This window comes from Myodes glareolus, chromosome 4 (genome assembly GCF_982192425.1).
Source record: "Myodes glareolus chromosome 4, mMyoGla1.1, whole genome shotgun sequence".
NCBI classification, from domain to species: Eukaryota; Metazoa; Chordata; class Mammalia; order Rodentia; family Cricetidae; genus Myodes; species Myodes glareolus.
In genome coordinates this window covers 115,448,400-115,467,121 of record NC_142029.1, presented here as the reverse complement: position 1 = coordinate 115,467,121, position 18,722 = coordinate 115,448,400, and the positions used below count along the sequence as shown (strand labels likewise).

Here is an 18,722-nt window from a genome sequence, read left to right as displayed (position 1 = left end):
CCCTTCCTTTCTAACTCACTGCCCTCAGCCCTGCCCTTCAGTCACCCATTGGCAGCACCAGCAGGTAGTAGCAGCAGGTGCAGGTAGCAGCACACAGGACTTCAGTCAAGGACTTGCTCTGTGTCCTTCCAGGTACCACTTGCCTTTCCTAAGGATCCTTAATGTTCTATCTCCAGATCATCTCTATGCCTAGGCTTTGGTATTCAGAGCAGACCTAGCAACCACACTCTTCTTCCTGCATCCCTGGCTTCCAGGGCCTCCCCACCCGTCTCTCTGAGAAAGGTCTGCAACAGCTCACAGGACCTCTCAAAGCCTTCTTACTGATGGCATTTCAAATCACTCCAAAGCACCAGTGCTGTCCAGATATAAACCTGCAGGGAAGCAGGGGCAATGGGAAACCTCATGCAGCCTATATCCTTAACACAAACCAGGGTTTGCAATACTCGAGAGATTTGTGGTGAGCAACTCCTTTTACATGTCACAGCTTTGAGTCTACAAAATATCTTAAGTACACACCTATTTCTAGAAATCATTTCAAATATGTTAAACACAAGTCTTACACTTCCTTAAAACTAGAGATTTCTTTCACTCCAAAGATTAATTATAATATGGCTTGTGACTGTGCACAAGGCTGGCATAGAACAAAGGGCCAGTTTTGCATCTCTTAAGGAAAAGATCGTGCACACATACAAAGAGCGTGGATCAGGCATTCATGAGAAACACCAAAGATATTAATTTATAGAAATGATATCAGCCCAAAATGGTCATACTTAAGAGGCAGCACCCAAAATTCTTTTATCTTATAACATTTTCAAGTCCATCAATTTACTTATTGTTATGTAAAAATGTAGGGCATGCTTCTATATAGAAAGTCATTGATCATTTCAGATATATTTTACTCTATATGATTATTGTTAAAGTGAATATTTGCAGCTAATCCTGAGAAAACATATTTTATCAGTTTTTTTTTGTGTAGGTAATAGTTGAGTTCTATTTAATGATGTGATTAAAAAAACCCTATCAGTGTATAATTAAGTCAAATCAGAGGAAGAGAAATCCCACCCAAGTTGTAAAAAAAATGAACTTGGTACAATTTAAATATTTTATATACAACTTAACCAACTACAACTGGTCACTCAGTAAGACAATGAAAAATTCAGCTAGAATGTGCTTCTGACATAGTCTCCTCTCTTAGGTGCAAAGCAAACTGGGTAATTTGGAAGAAAGTGTTCAATTTATGTCATATTGGCAAATGCAATAAAGTTCATTTTCCCCTTTCTAAAGGAAAGGATTTGATTGGAATTTAAGTTGAGAAGAATTGCAGAAATTATCTGGTCCAGAATTTTACTTCCTATTGTAAGAAGACGGCTCTAGGAAACACCTGTGGTTTACAAGGGATGGAGTTGAGCTTCGTCCAAGGAATTACTAACATTAGCTTTAAGACCTTTCCCTTCCATGATATCACAGAATTAGTTTAAGGTAAGTCCAATGCAAGGTGGCTTTCACCGTTTGGACTTCTTATCATTTTTACTTTCTAATCTTTCTCAAAGTATTTTTAGAGAAACAATACCCTAATATTAAGAATAACATTTAATGTTACATTTTTAGAGAAAAGTGTAGTTGGGCCAAAGTTGTTAGTCAATATAGAAAGAAAATTGTGGCCCATATCACCGCCCTTACCATTTGCTCCCTGGCCTTTCTCGCTCTCTTACTTCTTTATGCAGTTCAAAAACCGAGGTGGACTGTACTATGCAGGACACATAATTTATCACTCTATTTGATTGATTACTCTCAAATACTTAATATTCAATGTAACTAAAATACAAAGATTGGACAGACAAGAAAGATATATGTCCATGAATGTTGATTGAAAGCTAGTGAACATGTATGACTATGTGTTATGGGTTTAACCTTATAGCTTCTGACAAACTGGTGAGCCTCCAAAATTTTCACTACTTTGTAAGAACAGGGAAGACTCATTTATTTTATTATAGTTACAGCAAACAAATATTTAAATAGTAGAGTAGTTACTTATTTAGCAATATGACTTTTAGAAACAACATGGAAACATTTAAGCTATCACTAAACTAATTTAGCAAAGGTGAGGAAACCAGACTCACATACTAATGATTTGGAAAGTTCCTCCTGGGAATTGAAATAATATTTTCAGCTTTACATGACATAAAACAGTAGAAAAAAGTAATTGTTTTAATCACATGGGGTTTTCTCTATGCTCTTTTTGGCACTTTATAGATAAAACGTTTTTACATTTGAGTCAAAACACATGCAATTACTACTCAAGAAGAAAAAGTCTATAAACTTACAGCCCTGATGTTTTCAAAATGTCCTCCTTCTTTCTCAAAGTCAATAGGCTGTCCTTTTAGTGTCCAGTAGAAAGTGACTTCCAAACTGGAGTCGTGAATGGCTTTGCAGCTGAGGACAATACTCTCCCCAACCGTTAACTCTGTTCTCTTAGGAGTAAGCTCTATCCTTGTCGGTTCTATTGGGGTAAAAACACATGCGTTAGTATAATCACCTCCTAACACTTCACATCACAAACTGTAGAGAAAACTTACACATGGAACATGTACAGGTGCTTCAGATACATGCACGAGATTTTGATTTGTGTCTTCAACTGTATTATCAAAGGCTGAAATACTATAGATTTGGCATCTGAACTCCCTCCAAATTATTCTCCCAATGAAGTATTCGACTGGCTTTTTGCTGGACAAAACCCACTATGAACTGGGAGAATGCATAGAAGAGGAACTAGTTGTATAATAATGAAATATAATTTTTGGTACTTTGTGGCTGGTTTAACTATATAAAACCTTTAATGAGCTGAGTGGTCATGATTTTACTGCAGCAAGAATATCCTAACTGCTTACTGACAACAACTGAATTTCAAAACTGAAATTTTTAAGATTATTTTATGGACTCAGAGGAACGTTGAACCAATAAAATGGCATTGATCATGATCCGAATGATTAAGATTAAATGACTGTGATGTGTCATGAATAAAGTAGAGAGGTTTTTGTTTGCTCTGTCCTCCAACAGTCTTAGGTACAAGCAGGGAAGGAAGACAGGCATGGGACTTAGCAAGAACTTTATTTTCTTCTAAACTCTATCGCTTGTGAGTGAATCCTCCCACAAGAAAACAATACTTCTAGCTGTCTGAGGCGTCTTTTCATACCTAGCACCCTTGAGAGCAGTTTTGAGAAAAGCGCAGGCTGCAGGCAAGAGTGACTCTCTAAAGCTGAATCCTCTTGAGGTTATGCCATGTTTGATAGTCTAAGTTATGGCTTCGTCAGACAGCACAGGCAGTGTATAGTAGTTGAAGGTTTGTGGGGATAACATTTTTTGAACAACCCTATTTCCTGTTTCATTCACAGTTACGGGAGAATATTTATCATTGATAAAGAAGTTTCTGGTTTCATCACCATGTGGTCAGAAGATAGTCTAGTATACAGGGAGACTAGGACAAAGACTGGGTCACTAGGTTGAATGTCAGTAATGTTTGATAAGCATAGAAATATTTGAAAACATTATATTCTGTTCTTACCTTGATGTTCGCCTTTTCTCCTATTGTAGTTTTGACTATTTGAGTAATGGTTTTATTTCTAAGGTAGAACAAGGTGAACCAAATTGTATCTCCAGTGAACAGTCTGTTAGCATTAATTATAATACCAGTTGTGAGTCACGCTAGCCATCTCCAAAACTCGTCTCAGTTGTCCAAACCTAAACTTTTCCCCTGTTTTTGAAGGCCAAGTATGACTTCTGTGTAATAGATGTATAATGAAGAAACAGTTACTTCATAATTCAGTTGTTAAAAAACCACTTTGTTAATTGATGGGATTTTGCTACCTAAAATAAGAGTTTAAAAACTGTTTTAAAGATTCTATTTTGATGTTTACCCTCTGTGTGCTTGTTAGTTAAGTTGCCCATGGAGACTACAAGAGGACATCAGAGCTGGAGTTAGCAGTCACTGAACATGGCTCCCAGGAACTTTGCAAGAGTAGCAAAAGCTCTTAATTGCTGTTCTGTCTCTCCAGCCCCCACTTCCATTTTTAAAAATAGCTAAATCGTTTCAAACAATGTCATTGACCTGAAATAAAGTTCATTTAGACCTAAGAAATTAGTAAACCTATAGTCAGTAGGATTGACTTTACACAGAAATGAAGGCGCTGAAGACTTGTAGCCGTGAATATCTCTGAACAGCTGTGGCACGGGTGACATTAGGTGCATGCCTTCACTCACTGGGATGGGGTCTCTTATTGTTACCCTACTCTGCCCCAATCCCTGGGTAAAGTAACGACAAATGCACATTTTTAGTTGTTGCTAAACTTATTTCTGATAGAGGGGAAATGTTAGAGAATGAATGCAAGGCACCAGGCATATGAAGCAATTGCTCTGTCATGGGGCTACCCTAGTACAGGTAGTAAAGCAAATTTTTATTTTTTTAACATTTTTTAAATTTTGCTATAGTGAACAAAATTCATAAACATTTTTATTCTTTTATTAATTTTGTTCTAAGGAAGATACTGAAATTTCTACAAATAGTGAACTCCTTTTGGTTTTTGTGTGTTCATTTATTTATATTTTTGTGACATGTTTTTCCACTTTAGCTCAATCTGGCTTTAAAGTTACAGTAATTCTCTTGCCCCCCCCCTTTCTCTCTCTCTCTCTCTCTCTCTCTCTCTCTCTCTCTCTCTCTCTCTCTGTGTGTGTGTGTGTGTGTGTGTGTGTGTGTGTGTGTCCTGACTTGATGCTGGAAATAGGACCTGGGTCCCCTACAAGAGCAATAAATGCTCTTAACTGCTGGACCATCTCTCTGCTTGCCATTTCACCAAATTTTTATAGCTAAGCAATGTCGGCCCAAATGCTGGTGTTGTAGGTGCGAGCCACCATTCCTTGTTTTGTTTTAATTCTTTAAGTGATGAAAGTGAAAATTTGGTTGTGTTAGTTCTGTGTTTTTAACAAACTTTTAAACCAAGACATTCACGTCAATCAATGCGAACACATATACATGCAATTGCATTTAGTTTTCTTCCCCTGATGCCGAGGCTAGGAAGACACGACTGTGGAACATCAGGCATGTTACCTGTTATCTTACCTTTGACAGACAGTGAAGCTATAATCTCTGCAGAGCCGAAGATGTTCTCTCCTTGGCAAATGTACTTTCCTTCATCTGATTTAGAAGCATTTAGGATACGCAGGCTTCCGTCTGGAAGAATAGCTATTCTGAAAAGTATTAAAAAGGTTTGTTCCTGCTTCATCGCAAAATAAATGGGAAGAACTTCCAAGGGAGTCCAACCCTCCTCTAAGGTGATAGATAATAAGTAAGACGAAGGAGCCCTATTGAAAATATGAAGTGGTAGATGCTTTCTCCTCTTCAAGATTTGATGTAATAAATACACTTAATATCTTGTTTTATCCAAAAGATGAAGAAACTTTTTAAGTTACTTTTTTTGTGATAGTTTTTGACAGTTAATTTTAAAGTGGTGGAGAAAGGTGACCCCAAATTCAGCTATTATTGCCTGATGCTCTAATATCACTTAGGCACATTTTATTACCAAGCTAAGGTATTCTACCTTATCCCAAAAGTGACCTCAAAAATCAAACAGAAAGAGAAACAGCATGCAAACACGGAAGAAGACAAGTACAGACAGCAAATTAACTGTGTGCTGCTGAGAGGTGATTAGTGGCTTCCCCAGCACCACGCTGGGTGAGCAGGATGTGGCCTGCTAACCAGGCTGCTCACACTAGACTCGGAAGCACAGGGATGTGATGCTCCAGTCTACAATTGGGCTCCTGCATGACCTTTGAAAAAAGTGAGTCTTCAGTTTTCTATAAAGGTGAAAAATTAAAGCATTATTAAAAGTTTTAGAAGTTCAGTGCAAATGAGGTTGGCATTTGGAATTACCACATTCCCCAATGTATTTATCATTCCGGGAATTTAGGCACTTCAGATTTAATTAGCACTTCGGTCATTTTCTCCCTTCCATGCTTGTGAACTAGAACTCATTATTTCACCAGTATAGCAATTCACACAAACCATTTGAAATGCTAAAGCAAGGTTTGTGTTTTAGGTGATGCTGATCTAAATCCCCAGAATTACATCCTCACGTCATGACAACAGCTTACATCATGGTTATATCATACTGACTTGTGAAGATTAAATAACAATGCCTAAATTCGGTTTAGTTGAATTACTTCATTTTATTTCAGGTTGCATGTTCAGCATTGTTTATTACCCAGGGCTGACAGTTATTTTGAGCTTTGAACTTCTTAACAATTGATAAAAAATTCTAGAATGCTTAAAAGGTACGGTCTATAATGACTAATGATACCAGTTTAAAAACATCACGTGGTTTTCACTAAAGTTCAGTCTTGATTTGAAAGATGTACGAAGGAAGATCAACTCAGTATCAAGACAGACTAAGGATGGAGACGGTTGTCTTCTAGATCATGTAGACAGTTACTACTTGAGATTCATGGAAGATACAAAGCCTGTAGAAGCTATGCAGTCTGTGGTTGGGGTGATGGTTAAGCAGTTAAAAGCACTTATTGCCACACAGAGACCTGTGTTGAGTTCCTAGCACCTATTTCAGGAAGCTCACAGGTGCCTGTAATTCTAGCTGCAGGTGACATGCTCTTCTACATGCTGCGGCCACACACACACTCACACACACACTCAAACACTCACTCATTCACACACTCACACTTGCACATATGCACATAATTCAAAATGAAATAAATCTCTTTTAAAGAATTACATTAATTGGGTGGTGGTGCACGCCTTTAGTGCCTGTACTAGGGAGGTAGAGACAGGTGGATCTCTGTGAGTTTGAGGCCAACCTGGTCTACAGAGCACGTTCCAGGACATCCAGAGCTACACAGAGAAACTCTGTCTTAAAAAACAAAACCAAACAACAAAAGTTAAACAATTCCTCAAGATGAACAATGTAAATTCTATTTATTGTTTGGAAAGTGCTTGTTTATTTTCAGACCAGGAGATGGTGAGCTTATTCCAGTGTATCCCTATTACACATAGAGTACAAACCATGTATATGAAAGCAAAAATTGTATTTTTGTATACAAAACTCTGTATTTCTTGCCCCAAAATTATAACCTGTTGAATTTCTTCTAAATTACTATAATTTTCACAGACTGTTAATATTTTGAAAATATTTAGATTTTGTCCACTAAAAAAAAACCTTAATATAACAGAAGAGATGTTTGACTTCAAAGTTCATTTTTTTTTTTTTTTAGAGAAATAAATGTATCTTAGCTACTGGTAGTATTTCAGCTCTTGATTTAAGATAAATGCATTCTCGCTGATAAACAATGTTCCAGTTTCCTTTCTGTTGTTGCAATAAGTTACCCTTACAAAAGACAAGGTGTGGGGAAATGTTTATTTACTCTCCAGGTCACAGTCCATCATAGCAGGGAGGTTGCAACTGGAAGCCAGTAGTTACAGCCACACCCAAGAGTAGAGAGAGGAAGAAAGCATGGTTTTCAGTACTCTGCTTGTTTTCAGTACTACACAGTTCAGGGTTCCCTGCATAGGCAAAGGAGCTGCTCACAGTGGATGGGGGCTTTCCGCACAAATTAACACAGTCAATAAGACACAGACATGCCCACAAGCTAACCTGATCTGTACAGCTATTTGCTGAAATTTCTCTCCTAGGTGATGCTAGATTAGGTCAAGCAGACATACAAAATCAACCATTATATTAAGTAACAGATCTTTCATTTAAGAGACTATATATGAACACACCTGTGCTTTGAACCACTAGTCTACCAGTGAGGATGGAGATTTTGAATGCTACGATATTCACCCACTGAATAGCAGTGCTATTTAACTAAAATCTCCTGATTTAAAACTTAAATCTTCACTTTTTTTTAACTTGGAAAAGACAAAGCAGGTAATGAATGAGATTTACATCACAATGTCTGGCTACCACACACATAATTACTTAAATATTGGGAGACTAAATTAATATTTCCAGCCTCATTATCTTCTCCCTCTCTTGTTACACTTTGACTGCTCCATTTATGGATGTTATGATTCGGGAATTAATTTTGTGTAAAGCATCCTTGAACTTGGAATTGGATAGTAAAGAAATGGGGAGAAGAAATTTTGTTGGAAGTGATTTGAGAATTGCAAAGCAGCATATTGCTTGATTCCAAGCTCAACAAGCTCAGATCTCTAGATTCTATGTGTGGCTTTGTTCTCACCTACAACTAATGACTGGGCTTACCTTATTAAGCTATCCAGCGCCCTCTTCCATCATCCAGGTCCCTGGCTCGCAGCCATACTATTAACAGCGATATGTGCACATTTACTTCCAAAACAACATGGCTACTTTCATTTCCATCTTGGGTCTCCTTTTGCACATCCTCAGCTAGCGTAGACTTTACAAAACAGACTGCTTGTCTAAGAATAGGATTTGTATTGATGCTGCCATATTGTTGAGTGGCTGTGTCAGTCACGTTCTGCTGTAATGACAGATGACTGCTGTAATGGCTGAGAGAATCGATTGGAAAGGAAGACAGCTTAAGCTGGCTTACTGTCAGAGACTTTTCTCCATGGCCGACTGGCTCTATTGCTTTGAGCCTGTGGAAAGGCAGAACATCATGGAGATGTAAGTGAAGTAGAAAACCTGCTCACCACAAGGCATCCATCAAGAAGAGAGGAGAAGATGGCTGAGGGACAAGGCCTGCCCTTGTAGAGCACACCCTGAATGACCTCCTTCCTCAAACCTATGCACTGCCTCTGAGTTTCCCCCATGCCCCATAAATATTGCACTAATGCTACCATTAAATAAGAAATGCATCCGTCTAATGATCACAGCACATTTTCATGATGTCATCGCTTCTCAGTAGGGTCCACAGTTCAGTTAGAGCCTCGGACATGCCCACTATCTAAGCCCTGGGACCGGTTAGGCTTTTACCTTTAAAGAATCTCTTCCTTCCCTTCAGTCATGCTCTTCCCGTTTCCCTTTCTGTCCTGACTCCTTGTATTTCTCCCCCTTCCTTTCCTTTCCTTTTCTTTTCTTTGTCTACTTTTGATAAATTTTTATTTTATTTTTAACACTTCGATGTCATTTTTCTATTTCTCTTTTATTAAAAATGGACTTTTTCCATATAATATATCCCGTTCACAGTTCCCCTCTCTCAACTTCTCTGCTGTCCTCCCCACCACCCTTCCCATCTCAATCATTTCTCTCCATCACTCCAATCTCCTGCTACCGTGTCTCCTCCCACCCCATTACTGGTGAGGCTTTTAGGGGCCAGCTAACTTGGTAAAACATTGAAGGGAAAAGAGTGTCTAGAGAGAAAGAGGGACAGGGCATGGTGTTGACTACACCGCCATACGCACAGATGATAAAACGCATTTCTGTGACAAAGGATTTTAGAGTAGAATGTGGAACTAGGCTAGTCAAAGCTCATTTTACAGATCAAAAACTATAAGCCAAAGGAATAAAAATGGTGTGCTTGAGCCCATCAGCTACAAAAAGAAGAAAAAGCTATCAATAGTTCCTAGTGCTGTTCAGCAGAAAGTACTTGTGACAGTTTCCTTTTGCTCCATAGCACATGATGACAAACTTGAAAGCAAAAACACCTTTGATTGCCTCTTTCCTTATTTAGAAGCTGAAGGATGGATGGCCTAGGTGGATTCATTTTTTTAAAATGTTCTAAATGTTCAAGGTATGATAGGGTAGGATCTTGTCCGCCTGCTTTGCAGGACTGCCTTCCAAGTTTATGTTTATTTTGAGCACAATTCATGATGATCAAGGCTGCTACTTCTTTGCTAGCTTTTAGCTGGCTGCTGCTCTTCCATTCCAGAAGTATCTTGAGTTTCTGGGCTTCTCCACCAGATTATATTATATTACATATTATAGCAGAGAACATATCATTTCTTAGAAGCTTTCATAATTTATTATTAGTACAAGCTTTCAAGGCAGAAAGCATTGGGTTTACTTTGCTGCCATATATACATATCTTCCACGTCTGATTTCAAGCAACTACTTAATTTTTTTAAACTACAAGACTACCATAATAAAACCCAACTAGTTATTTTGAAGTATTAGTTAGATAATATATGTAACTTATTGTTCTTCATTTGAGAGCAGTATGTGCGAACAGAGGAGGGACAATCACCGAGGTCATGAGGTCAGAAGGATCATGAAGTCTTGAAGAATCAAATGGCCCGTTCTGAGACGGCAGTAAAAATGGCATGGTAAAACACAAGATGGGAGAGGATGAGACAGAAAATCATACAGATATTGGTGTAGTGTGACTACAACCTGGTTCCTCAAAACAGCACAGAACTGTCAGCTATCCCAATAGTTTCATTGAGCTTTTATGTTTGACACACATTGGAGAGTTCCTATGTGTAGATGGACAGTCATGCCAATACTATTATAGTTAGAGAATAAACACATGCATCACCCAGAAGGCTTACTGTGCTCCTCTCAATGTATGTTACTGGAAATTCAGCTCAGGGCCTCAAGCACGTTAAACAAGAAATCACTTTGTGTCACACACCAGGTCTAAACATTCACTTTTGTGTAGTTTCATTTACTCAGTACAACCAAGCTGAGATTTATTCATGCTGCTCTAAGAGTCAATAACGAATTCCTTTTATGGTTGAGTTTTTGTCTAGTGTGCACAGGTACCATAATTTAATCCACCATTCATGTGTGTCTCAATGTTGAGGTTTCTTTCAGTTTAGGACTGTTTACAAATGAAGTGATCATGAATGTTATTGAATAATTCTGGAGGATTGTGTTTCCTGAAGAGAAAATGCTAAATATTGTAATTAGCAGGTCATCTTTGAAGAAACTTGGAAGCTCTTCAGTGATGTTTCATTTCCTGTTCTTTGAAGCAATATATAAGGATACTTCTTGTGTTTAGACAATATATAAGGATACTTCTTGTGTTCAGACAATCTTTCTGTTTTTCAATCTTAGAATCACAGTAGATAGTTGAAAGCCATTCTGTGGGTTGAATTGGAATTCCCACCCAGAGAGCACAGTGTCTTCTTGTGTACTTTCTTCCTATCTTGAAGTCTTCTTTGGTCAAGTGATTATTATAATATCCAATGACTATCTGTCCACTTTTGAGATTTCAGAGTGCTTTACAGTCTAGAAACACCTAACTTACAAAAAAGTAACAAATGTGCAAGTATAAAAGTTTCAATATTAATGGACTCTTAATATTATTTCATACATTGTACTTTATTCTACTAATAAATCATGCCACAATGTATGCAATAAAATTAGAGTCCAGAAGACACCATTCCATTCCAGTTCTTCCTATCTCTGGTTATTAAAATGTTTTGGCCTGCTCTTCTAGGATGGTCCCTGGGCCTTGAGAGCAGGGGTGATATAAATGTTCCATTTGAAGCTGAGCAGTCCATGGATAATTATCCTTTGTGGTTTGATGAGTTATGGACTTCTATGAAAACTACAGTTCACTGCATAAAGAATTTCTCTGATGAGAAGTATAAGTTGCATTAAACCATAGGCATAAGAATACAAATTTAGAGAGCATTCTGATACAATGGACATTTGATAGAATAATAGCAGCAAATTTCCTCTGGTCTAGAACCTGTTAGTTATTATAGTAGTTCCTGCAACTGTTGCACACATGGTCATATCTTTCCATGCTGGTCATTATTATTGTCCACAGATTTCATGGTTAGGTTTTAGAAGGCCACTTGTATGTTTCTTGGTCGCCTGATGGCTGAACCCAAAATATTCACACAGAAACTATATTATTTAAAACACTGCTTGGCCCATTACATCTAGCTTCCTATTGGATAACACTTATATCTTAATTAAACCCATCTCCATTAGTCTGTGTATTGCCACATGGCTGTGGCTTACTGGCTAAAGTTCTGGTGTCTATCTCTGGTGTGGCTACATGGTTTCTCCCTGACTCTCTGACTCTACTCTTCTTTCTCCCAGCATTGAGTATAGTTTTTCCCACATAGCTAAGTTCTGCCCTGATAAAGGTTCAAAGAAGTTTCTTTATTAACCAATGGTAGTCACAGAATACAGAGGGAAATCCCACATCAGTTGGGTAAGATCCTTGCCTTCCACTCTGTCCCAAGAACTCTATGTAGTACCATTCCATACATTTCAAACTAGCCAGCATGGTATTTTTTTCTTGGAGTATAAGTTAAAAGAAACGAACATCACAACTCATAAGATATTCAGTGAATTTTAACTGTTTTTAATATGATATGACTAAAAGAGTAATTTTGGTTAAATATTAATTTCTAAGATCTGTTGCTTACTTTTTGTTCCCTCAGGAAAAATGCTGAGATATAGGAAGAGAGTAGGCAGAGTCAGAGAGATGCCATGTGGTTGCTGGAGCAGACAGATGAGCCACAGCCATGTGGAGATACACAGATTAATAGAAATGGGTTAACTTAAGATATAAAAGCCAAGTAGAAATATGCATAAGATAATAGCCCAAGTAGTGATTTAATTGCAGTTTCTGTGTGATTATTTAATGGTTTGGGTAACTTGAAATGAACAAGCATCCTCCAACAATAGATTGGTGGGCCTACATATGCTTGCTAAATTCACACAAAAGTTGAGAGAGCTTAAAAAGGAATTCTAGGCACTAAAAACAAATTTTAGCTGTGTATTTTTTTTCCGATTGGCTCTGTTTGCTAACTACAGCTCCTTTAAGAGAGGTTCTCTTGATTAAGTGGTAGTAAAAGATAAAAGAAAAAGAAAAAAAACCCTCTGCACAGCTTCAAAATGGCAGCTTCCTGGTCCATGCTGCCAGCACAAACTCTGGCTCTTTCAGAAGACTGAGCAATTGAATGGAGCGTGTGGGCAGCATACTGCAATTTACTTGGTGGTGGTATGGCCCAAATGGTTATCAGATTTGAGGTGGTCAACACGGCTTGCACCCAGCAGTCTCAGAGGTAGTAAACAGATCTCCACCATGTTTGACTAGGTAGAGTCAAAAGGCAAAGAAACCTTAGTCCTAACAACACCATTTAACAGTTTAAGAAGCTTTTAAGAAGCAGTTCTGGTTAGAAAAAGATGATAGATACACAATAAAGACAAATTCAGATAAAAACAAACTCTAAATGGGTCTTAAAAATATACAAAGGTTTGGGAGAGAGAAGAAAAAGTATAGAGAGTCATAAAAAGAAGTAATTTTTTTAAAAAGTAAGGTATTTAAAGATACAGCAAACTTGTAGAAAAAGTAATGGAGTAAGAAAAATATGACATGTAGAGATGAAATATACACAGAGAGCTGGAATATGTATATTATTGTGTTTTCTTTGAATTTTTTGATTGTGAAGGTGCTGACTACAGAGAGACATTTCATTTTATGGGCTGCTAAGCTAAATCAACACATATACTTTAAAGATATCTTGATTTCCAAATTTGGGTCTAAAGATATGTAGCTTTGGAAAAGAGGTTCTTGTTTTGTTTCTACAGAGACTGAGAACTGGTGGATACATTCCAGACTGATGTGGTTTATTGAACAAGATCCCCATAAGGTCACTGTGAACACCACCAAAAATTACTTCACCCAACAAACAGCAGGAAGCAGTTTGGAGAGAACTATGCCCAAATTCCCAAATATTATTTATAACGTTTTTACATTTAAAGGGAGATATGTTATAGATATGAATGCTTTGCATTGGTATGGATCTTGATTCATTGGTACAAATTTAAGAACAATTTTGTTATATGCATATTTCTGCTCTTTATTAAAGTATCATGTTTATGGAGCTCATTTAAAAATGTAATGTATAATAAAGAAATATATGTTAATAGATAGTCATCTATAATAGTCAAGCTTGTAGTCATGTTAGTTAGATTTTATACATGTATAGAAATATATTTCAGATGGATGGTTATTCTTCAAACCTTTGAAAAACTACAGGATATGGCATTTAAAATATTTTAAGAACTTAGTAACTGGGAAGTGGTGGTACATGCCTTTAAACCCAGCCCTTTGGAGAAGAGGAAGATGGTTCTCTGTGAGCTCAAGGCCAGCCTGGTCTACAAGAGCTAGTTCTAGGACAGGATCCAAAACTACAGAGAAACCCTGTCTCAAAGAACAGCAACAACAAGGAGTTCAGGACTCTTCATGACAATGAGACACATTTGCTTCTGGCAGTACCAGTTACTTCAACAGGAAGTTAGGCATCAAAGAGGTTCATTATGGAGTTTGCTAGCCGTTTGGGAAAGAAACTGCTCTTGTCTGCTTCATATTATGTTGTATGAACTGGAAAGCAGAACCCCAGAGAAATGACTGCTGAACTTGCCTAAAGATGAGACAGTTCTTTGGGGTTCCTGCTTCATGAAAGAGTCTTCCAGACATTCTGCAGGATACAGAAGAAAGTGACTGACAAACTGCCAATATAGGTGGAACTGTCTTTGAAATTTCCTGCTTTATGGAATAGTCTGCTGGATACTATGATCCAGTAGGCTGAAGATGGGTGCCTGCGATGTTACAGAAGAACTTTGGGTGACTGTCCAGACAGCAAGATGTCTCTGTCAATTCTAGTGTTTTGGAAGTTGTTTACAAAGCATTTCCTATTTACTTAGGTAATATATATCTTCCTGTTGTCTTGATTGAGTTCAAAAATAGATAGTTATAATTTTCCTTAGTTATGATAAAAGTAAAGTAAATATAAATATTGGAAGAAATATAATTTTTGCTTCATTCTTGTTTGTTATATGTAATCTTGCTATGCTAGTGTTAAGACTTTCCTTTTTATTTATACAGAATAGGGGAGGTGATGTGGGAAGTGATATATGCTGTGAATGTTTTATTGTCATTGGTTAAAAAATAAGCTACTTTTGACCAATGGCTTAACAGAGTAAAGCCAGGCTGAAAGAGATATACAGAGAGAGTAGGCAGAATAGAGAAATGCCATGTAGCGCCCAGAGCAGAGAGACGAGCTGGAACCTTGCTGGTAAGTCACAGTCATGTGGCGATACACAGATGAATAGAAGTGGGTTAATTTAAGATGTAAGAGCTAGCTAAAAATATGCATAAACTTATAGGCCAAGCAGTGATTTAATTAATACAGTTCTTGTGCTGTTGTTTTGAGTCTGGGAGGCTGAGAAATGAATGAGAAGGCTCTGACAACAAGTGTTGATAGAGTGAATCACCGATGATATGTTAAGATGGTTCTTTGATCATAACTCAGTCTGATCACTTTTACTGTGTAAAGCATCACATGGATCTTCCTCCATGTTTCATTTCCTCTAACACTTACAGTCCCAATATGAGTCAAATATCTTCAGACTACCTTTCTGATGAAAAAGTTCTGCTTTGTTAGTATCCATTACGTAAGTCTTTTCGGGACATTCTTCAAGTAGCAGAGACCTGACTGCAGTGGCAGAAAGACTCTTTGATTTGTTGTTTGTTTGACTACCTGCTCTTCCTGTTGAATTTGTAGCCTGCTTTCCTTGTCTTCATCAACAACTCAATAAAAGCGATTTAGTTTAGTGTTTGTCAGTATCAGGTACTCAATAATGCAACTTGAAGAAAATGCTAGGCTGTGCTTGAACCACCTAATTTTATAGATGAAAAAATTGAGTACCATAACACATATAATACCTTTAAAGAACATAGTAGTAGAAGGTGTTCTCTGATAACATTTATTAAGTTTTTGCTTGATAAAAGGTTTAGACTGTGCCTTTCTACATTAACATACTTGGTTATGCTGAAGATCACAGGACCTTGCACATGCAAGGCCGCCACCCTACCACTGAGCTATATCACCAACCCCTACATTAACTTATTTCATTTTTTTTTTTTACAAGAACTTCAAGCCATGTAATTTCATTCATTTGATGTGAAAGAAGAAGGAAATCCATAGCAGTGTGACTAAAATAACTGGGTAGATTTTTAAAGCTGGATTCTAAAATTTATACTGTGTACCATTCTTTGCTGACCTGAAGAAAATTTCCAAAGAAAGGTTTGCATAAAATCACACACAATCTGACAGCTCCCACAGAACATGAAGCTAACAGAGCAGAGACTGAAGGGTAACAAGACAAGACATGCGTTTCTTACAGCTGAAGGAAACAAAAGCAATTCATACTCTTTAACTTGATGAGTTAAAGTTTTAAAAGCTAAGTGCATGACACACTCAAGTGGGCTGTGCTGTCACCAGCTCTTGGATTTAGATGTAACTGGAGTAAAGGAGTGAGTTGACCCAGATATTGCATGCAGCGTTGCAAAGCGAGGGAGAGAGCTTAAGTGCAGAAGTTACTTTAATTAATAGGCTTCCATCGCAGCTCTGGGCATCACCACCAGCATGTTGCAGAAAGCACAGGCTCTTTGTGTTGAACCATTGAATAATCACACAATCCTAATGCTCTGAAGCAGGGGTGAGGAGGATGAGCCTCTGCATCAGCTCCTTGTAGAAGGTGCATGAGCAAAAGCAACAGTAAAACTATGGACTCGTCTTCTCTTCTGGAAGGTGTCTCATTGAAATTTGCCTTAAGCATTTATATGGCACACACGTGGGATTCTAGTTTTTAATTTCCTTTCAAACTGATTTCTCATTCCACTGTTTTATGTTTTCTGTGGGAAATCTTGCATATGCATGCACATATTTTGGTGGCATAACAGGAAGCTTTTCTCAGTCTCAGGGGAGTCTGCAATAAAAACCAGGTTGAACGCCACCATCAAACCCTTTATTCTATAGGTCAGTTGGTCCAGAGAAGGTAAGTTCAAGGCATTTCTGTTTCAAATTTAGGAAAACAATCAGAATAGTAACTCCATTGCCATTCTTTTCTTTTTATTCTCTTATGACAAATGGGATTCCATGTTTGTTCCATATTTTAGATTGTTATATTACATTGTGTGTGTGTGTGTGTGTGTGTGTGTGTGTGTGTGTGTGTGTAGTTGTGCATGCATGCATGCACAAGTACGTGTAGGTCAGAGGCTGATGTTGGAAATTTCCATCAATCACTTATTTCTTGAGACAGACTCTCTGTACCTGGGGATAACTTCCTTAGCTGGCTGTTGTCTCGGGGTGCTACTGCTTCCCACCTTCCCAGTGCTGAGATTATTGGTACTTGCCACTCTACTGGTTTGAAACTTTAATTTCTGGAGATTCAAATTCAGGTCTCCAGGTGTTCCTGGAAAGTACTCTACTGAGTGGGCCATCTTTCCAGCCCATGAAACCTCTCCTGCCCACTCATTTCTTTCTGGTATATTACAGAGTTTAAATACTCTAGACCGCAAATGTGAAGTAGTTTTAGTTTTTCCAACAACTAATTTCAACTATATCAAATTGATCATTTTAAAAAATATTTTATGCTTTATTTATGTGTATATGTGTGTCTGTGTGTATGTATGTACACATATATGTAGATGCCCATGAAGGCTGGAAGAGAGTTTTGGATATCCTAAAACTGGAATTATAAGAGTCACCAAAGATAGGTGCTGGGACCTGAATTCCGACCTCTGCAGTAGTAGCAAATGCTTTTAACCACTGAGCCACCATTCTTGCCTCTGGTTAATTTTTTATGCCCAATTATCTATAGAAATGGTCTTCGATATTAAATAAATCTCAGTTTGTATAGGGTGAAATATATATCTAAGTTTTTGCTTTTTCTTTTCTTAGGTCAGCCCTGGAAGGTACAGCACACCCTGGACCGTGACCCTGATTCTAAGGAAGAACAGTCCTCTTGTTCCTAGTTTTCTAAGTAGGACGGCCCCTTGTTGTAGCTTTCTAAGGAGGAAGGCCTCTTGTTCCTAGTTTTCTAAGAAAGATGGCCTTTTGTTGGTAGTTTTCTCCTCCTCCTTCAAGGTTAGTTTCTCTTCTGTTTCCAGATGGAGTAGATTATCCAGAGAAGGTTAAGAGGCCTTTTCTTACCAGATTTCTTTTGAGATCCATGCCCAGATGTTGGTGCCACTCTGATCAAAGCTTTCTCCTTGTCACTAGCCATGGAAAGACCTCCAGTGAACAACTTACTTCTCAGCACGCCTATGATGTCTTAGGAACTTTCTTCATACAGGATTTCCTGCCTTAGACCTCTCTTCAGGCATGGTCCTTTTAAACTTTCACCTCTGTTGTTTTGCTCAAGGACCTCAGAACATCACAGTTGACTTTCTCCTCCCAAGTCCCTTTAGCTGCTGAGAGACTCACATTATATTGCCTTTCTAAATGGTGGAGTTTGTTGGTTAGTCTGTCTTTCCGCCTTTTCTGTTGCTCTATATCTTCTTAATTTTGTTCTTCCTTAGTTAATATAATACCAGAGCTAACCAGAAATGTGATCCTTTAAGAAATATCAAAATGTGACGCAGGTTTTATAATATCTTTAAATGAGTATTTGAAGTCATCCCTGTTGTTAGGATTTGAAGGTAGAAAGGGTAAGAAAGACCTCACTGATCTGCTAAGCTAAATCATGCAAAGGATGTCCCCCCACTTTCTCTCTCTCTGATATGGTCTATAGTGAATGAGTGAGAAGAGGAATGGGGCATAGTGGCCAGGGCAGTAGTGTTAGAATCTGATCCTGAACAAGCAGAACTGGTTCAGTGACCTGGGCCCGGAAGGAACTACCTGGATGTGTTCTGCCTGCTTCTCAGCCATTCAGGAGCCTCATGCCTCTCATATTATCCCACTTACATCCTTAATTGAGACTCAGAATTCATCTGCACTTTTTGGCTCTATCTGCAGGATTGAGATATCTAATTCACAGTGTGGA

At 38.0% G+C, this 18,722-nt stretch overlaps 1 protein-coding gene across 1 annotated transcript in view; it reads right to left on the bottom strand.

The window, feature by feature from the left end:
* The window catches only part of Cntn5 (contactin 5), a 1,188,481-nt gene that overhangs the window by 143,944 nt on the left and 1,025,815 nt on the right, over positions 1 to 18,722 (bottom strand). Inside the window, exons 14-15 of the mRNA XM_087905876.1 lie at positions 5,114 to 5,241; positions 2,325 to 2,500 (exon numbers count right to left, since the gene is read on the bottom strand). Coding sequence (XP_087762002.1) covers positions 2,325 to 2,500; positions 5,114 to 5,241 — 304 coding nt within the window. The remainder of the gene's footprint in view (positions 1 to 2,324; positions 2,501 to 5,113; positions 5,242 to 18,722) is intronic.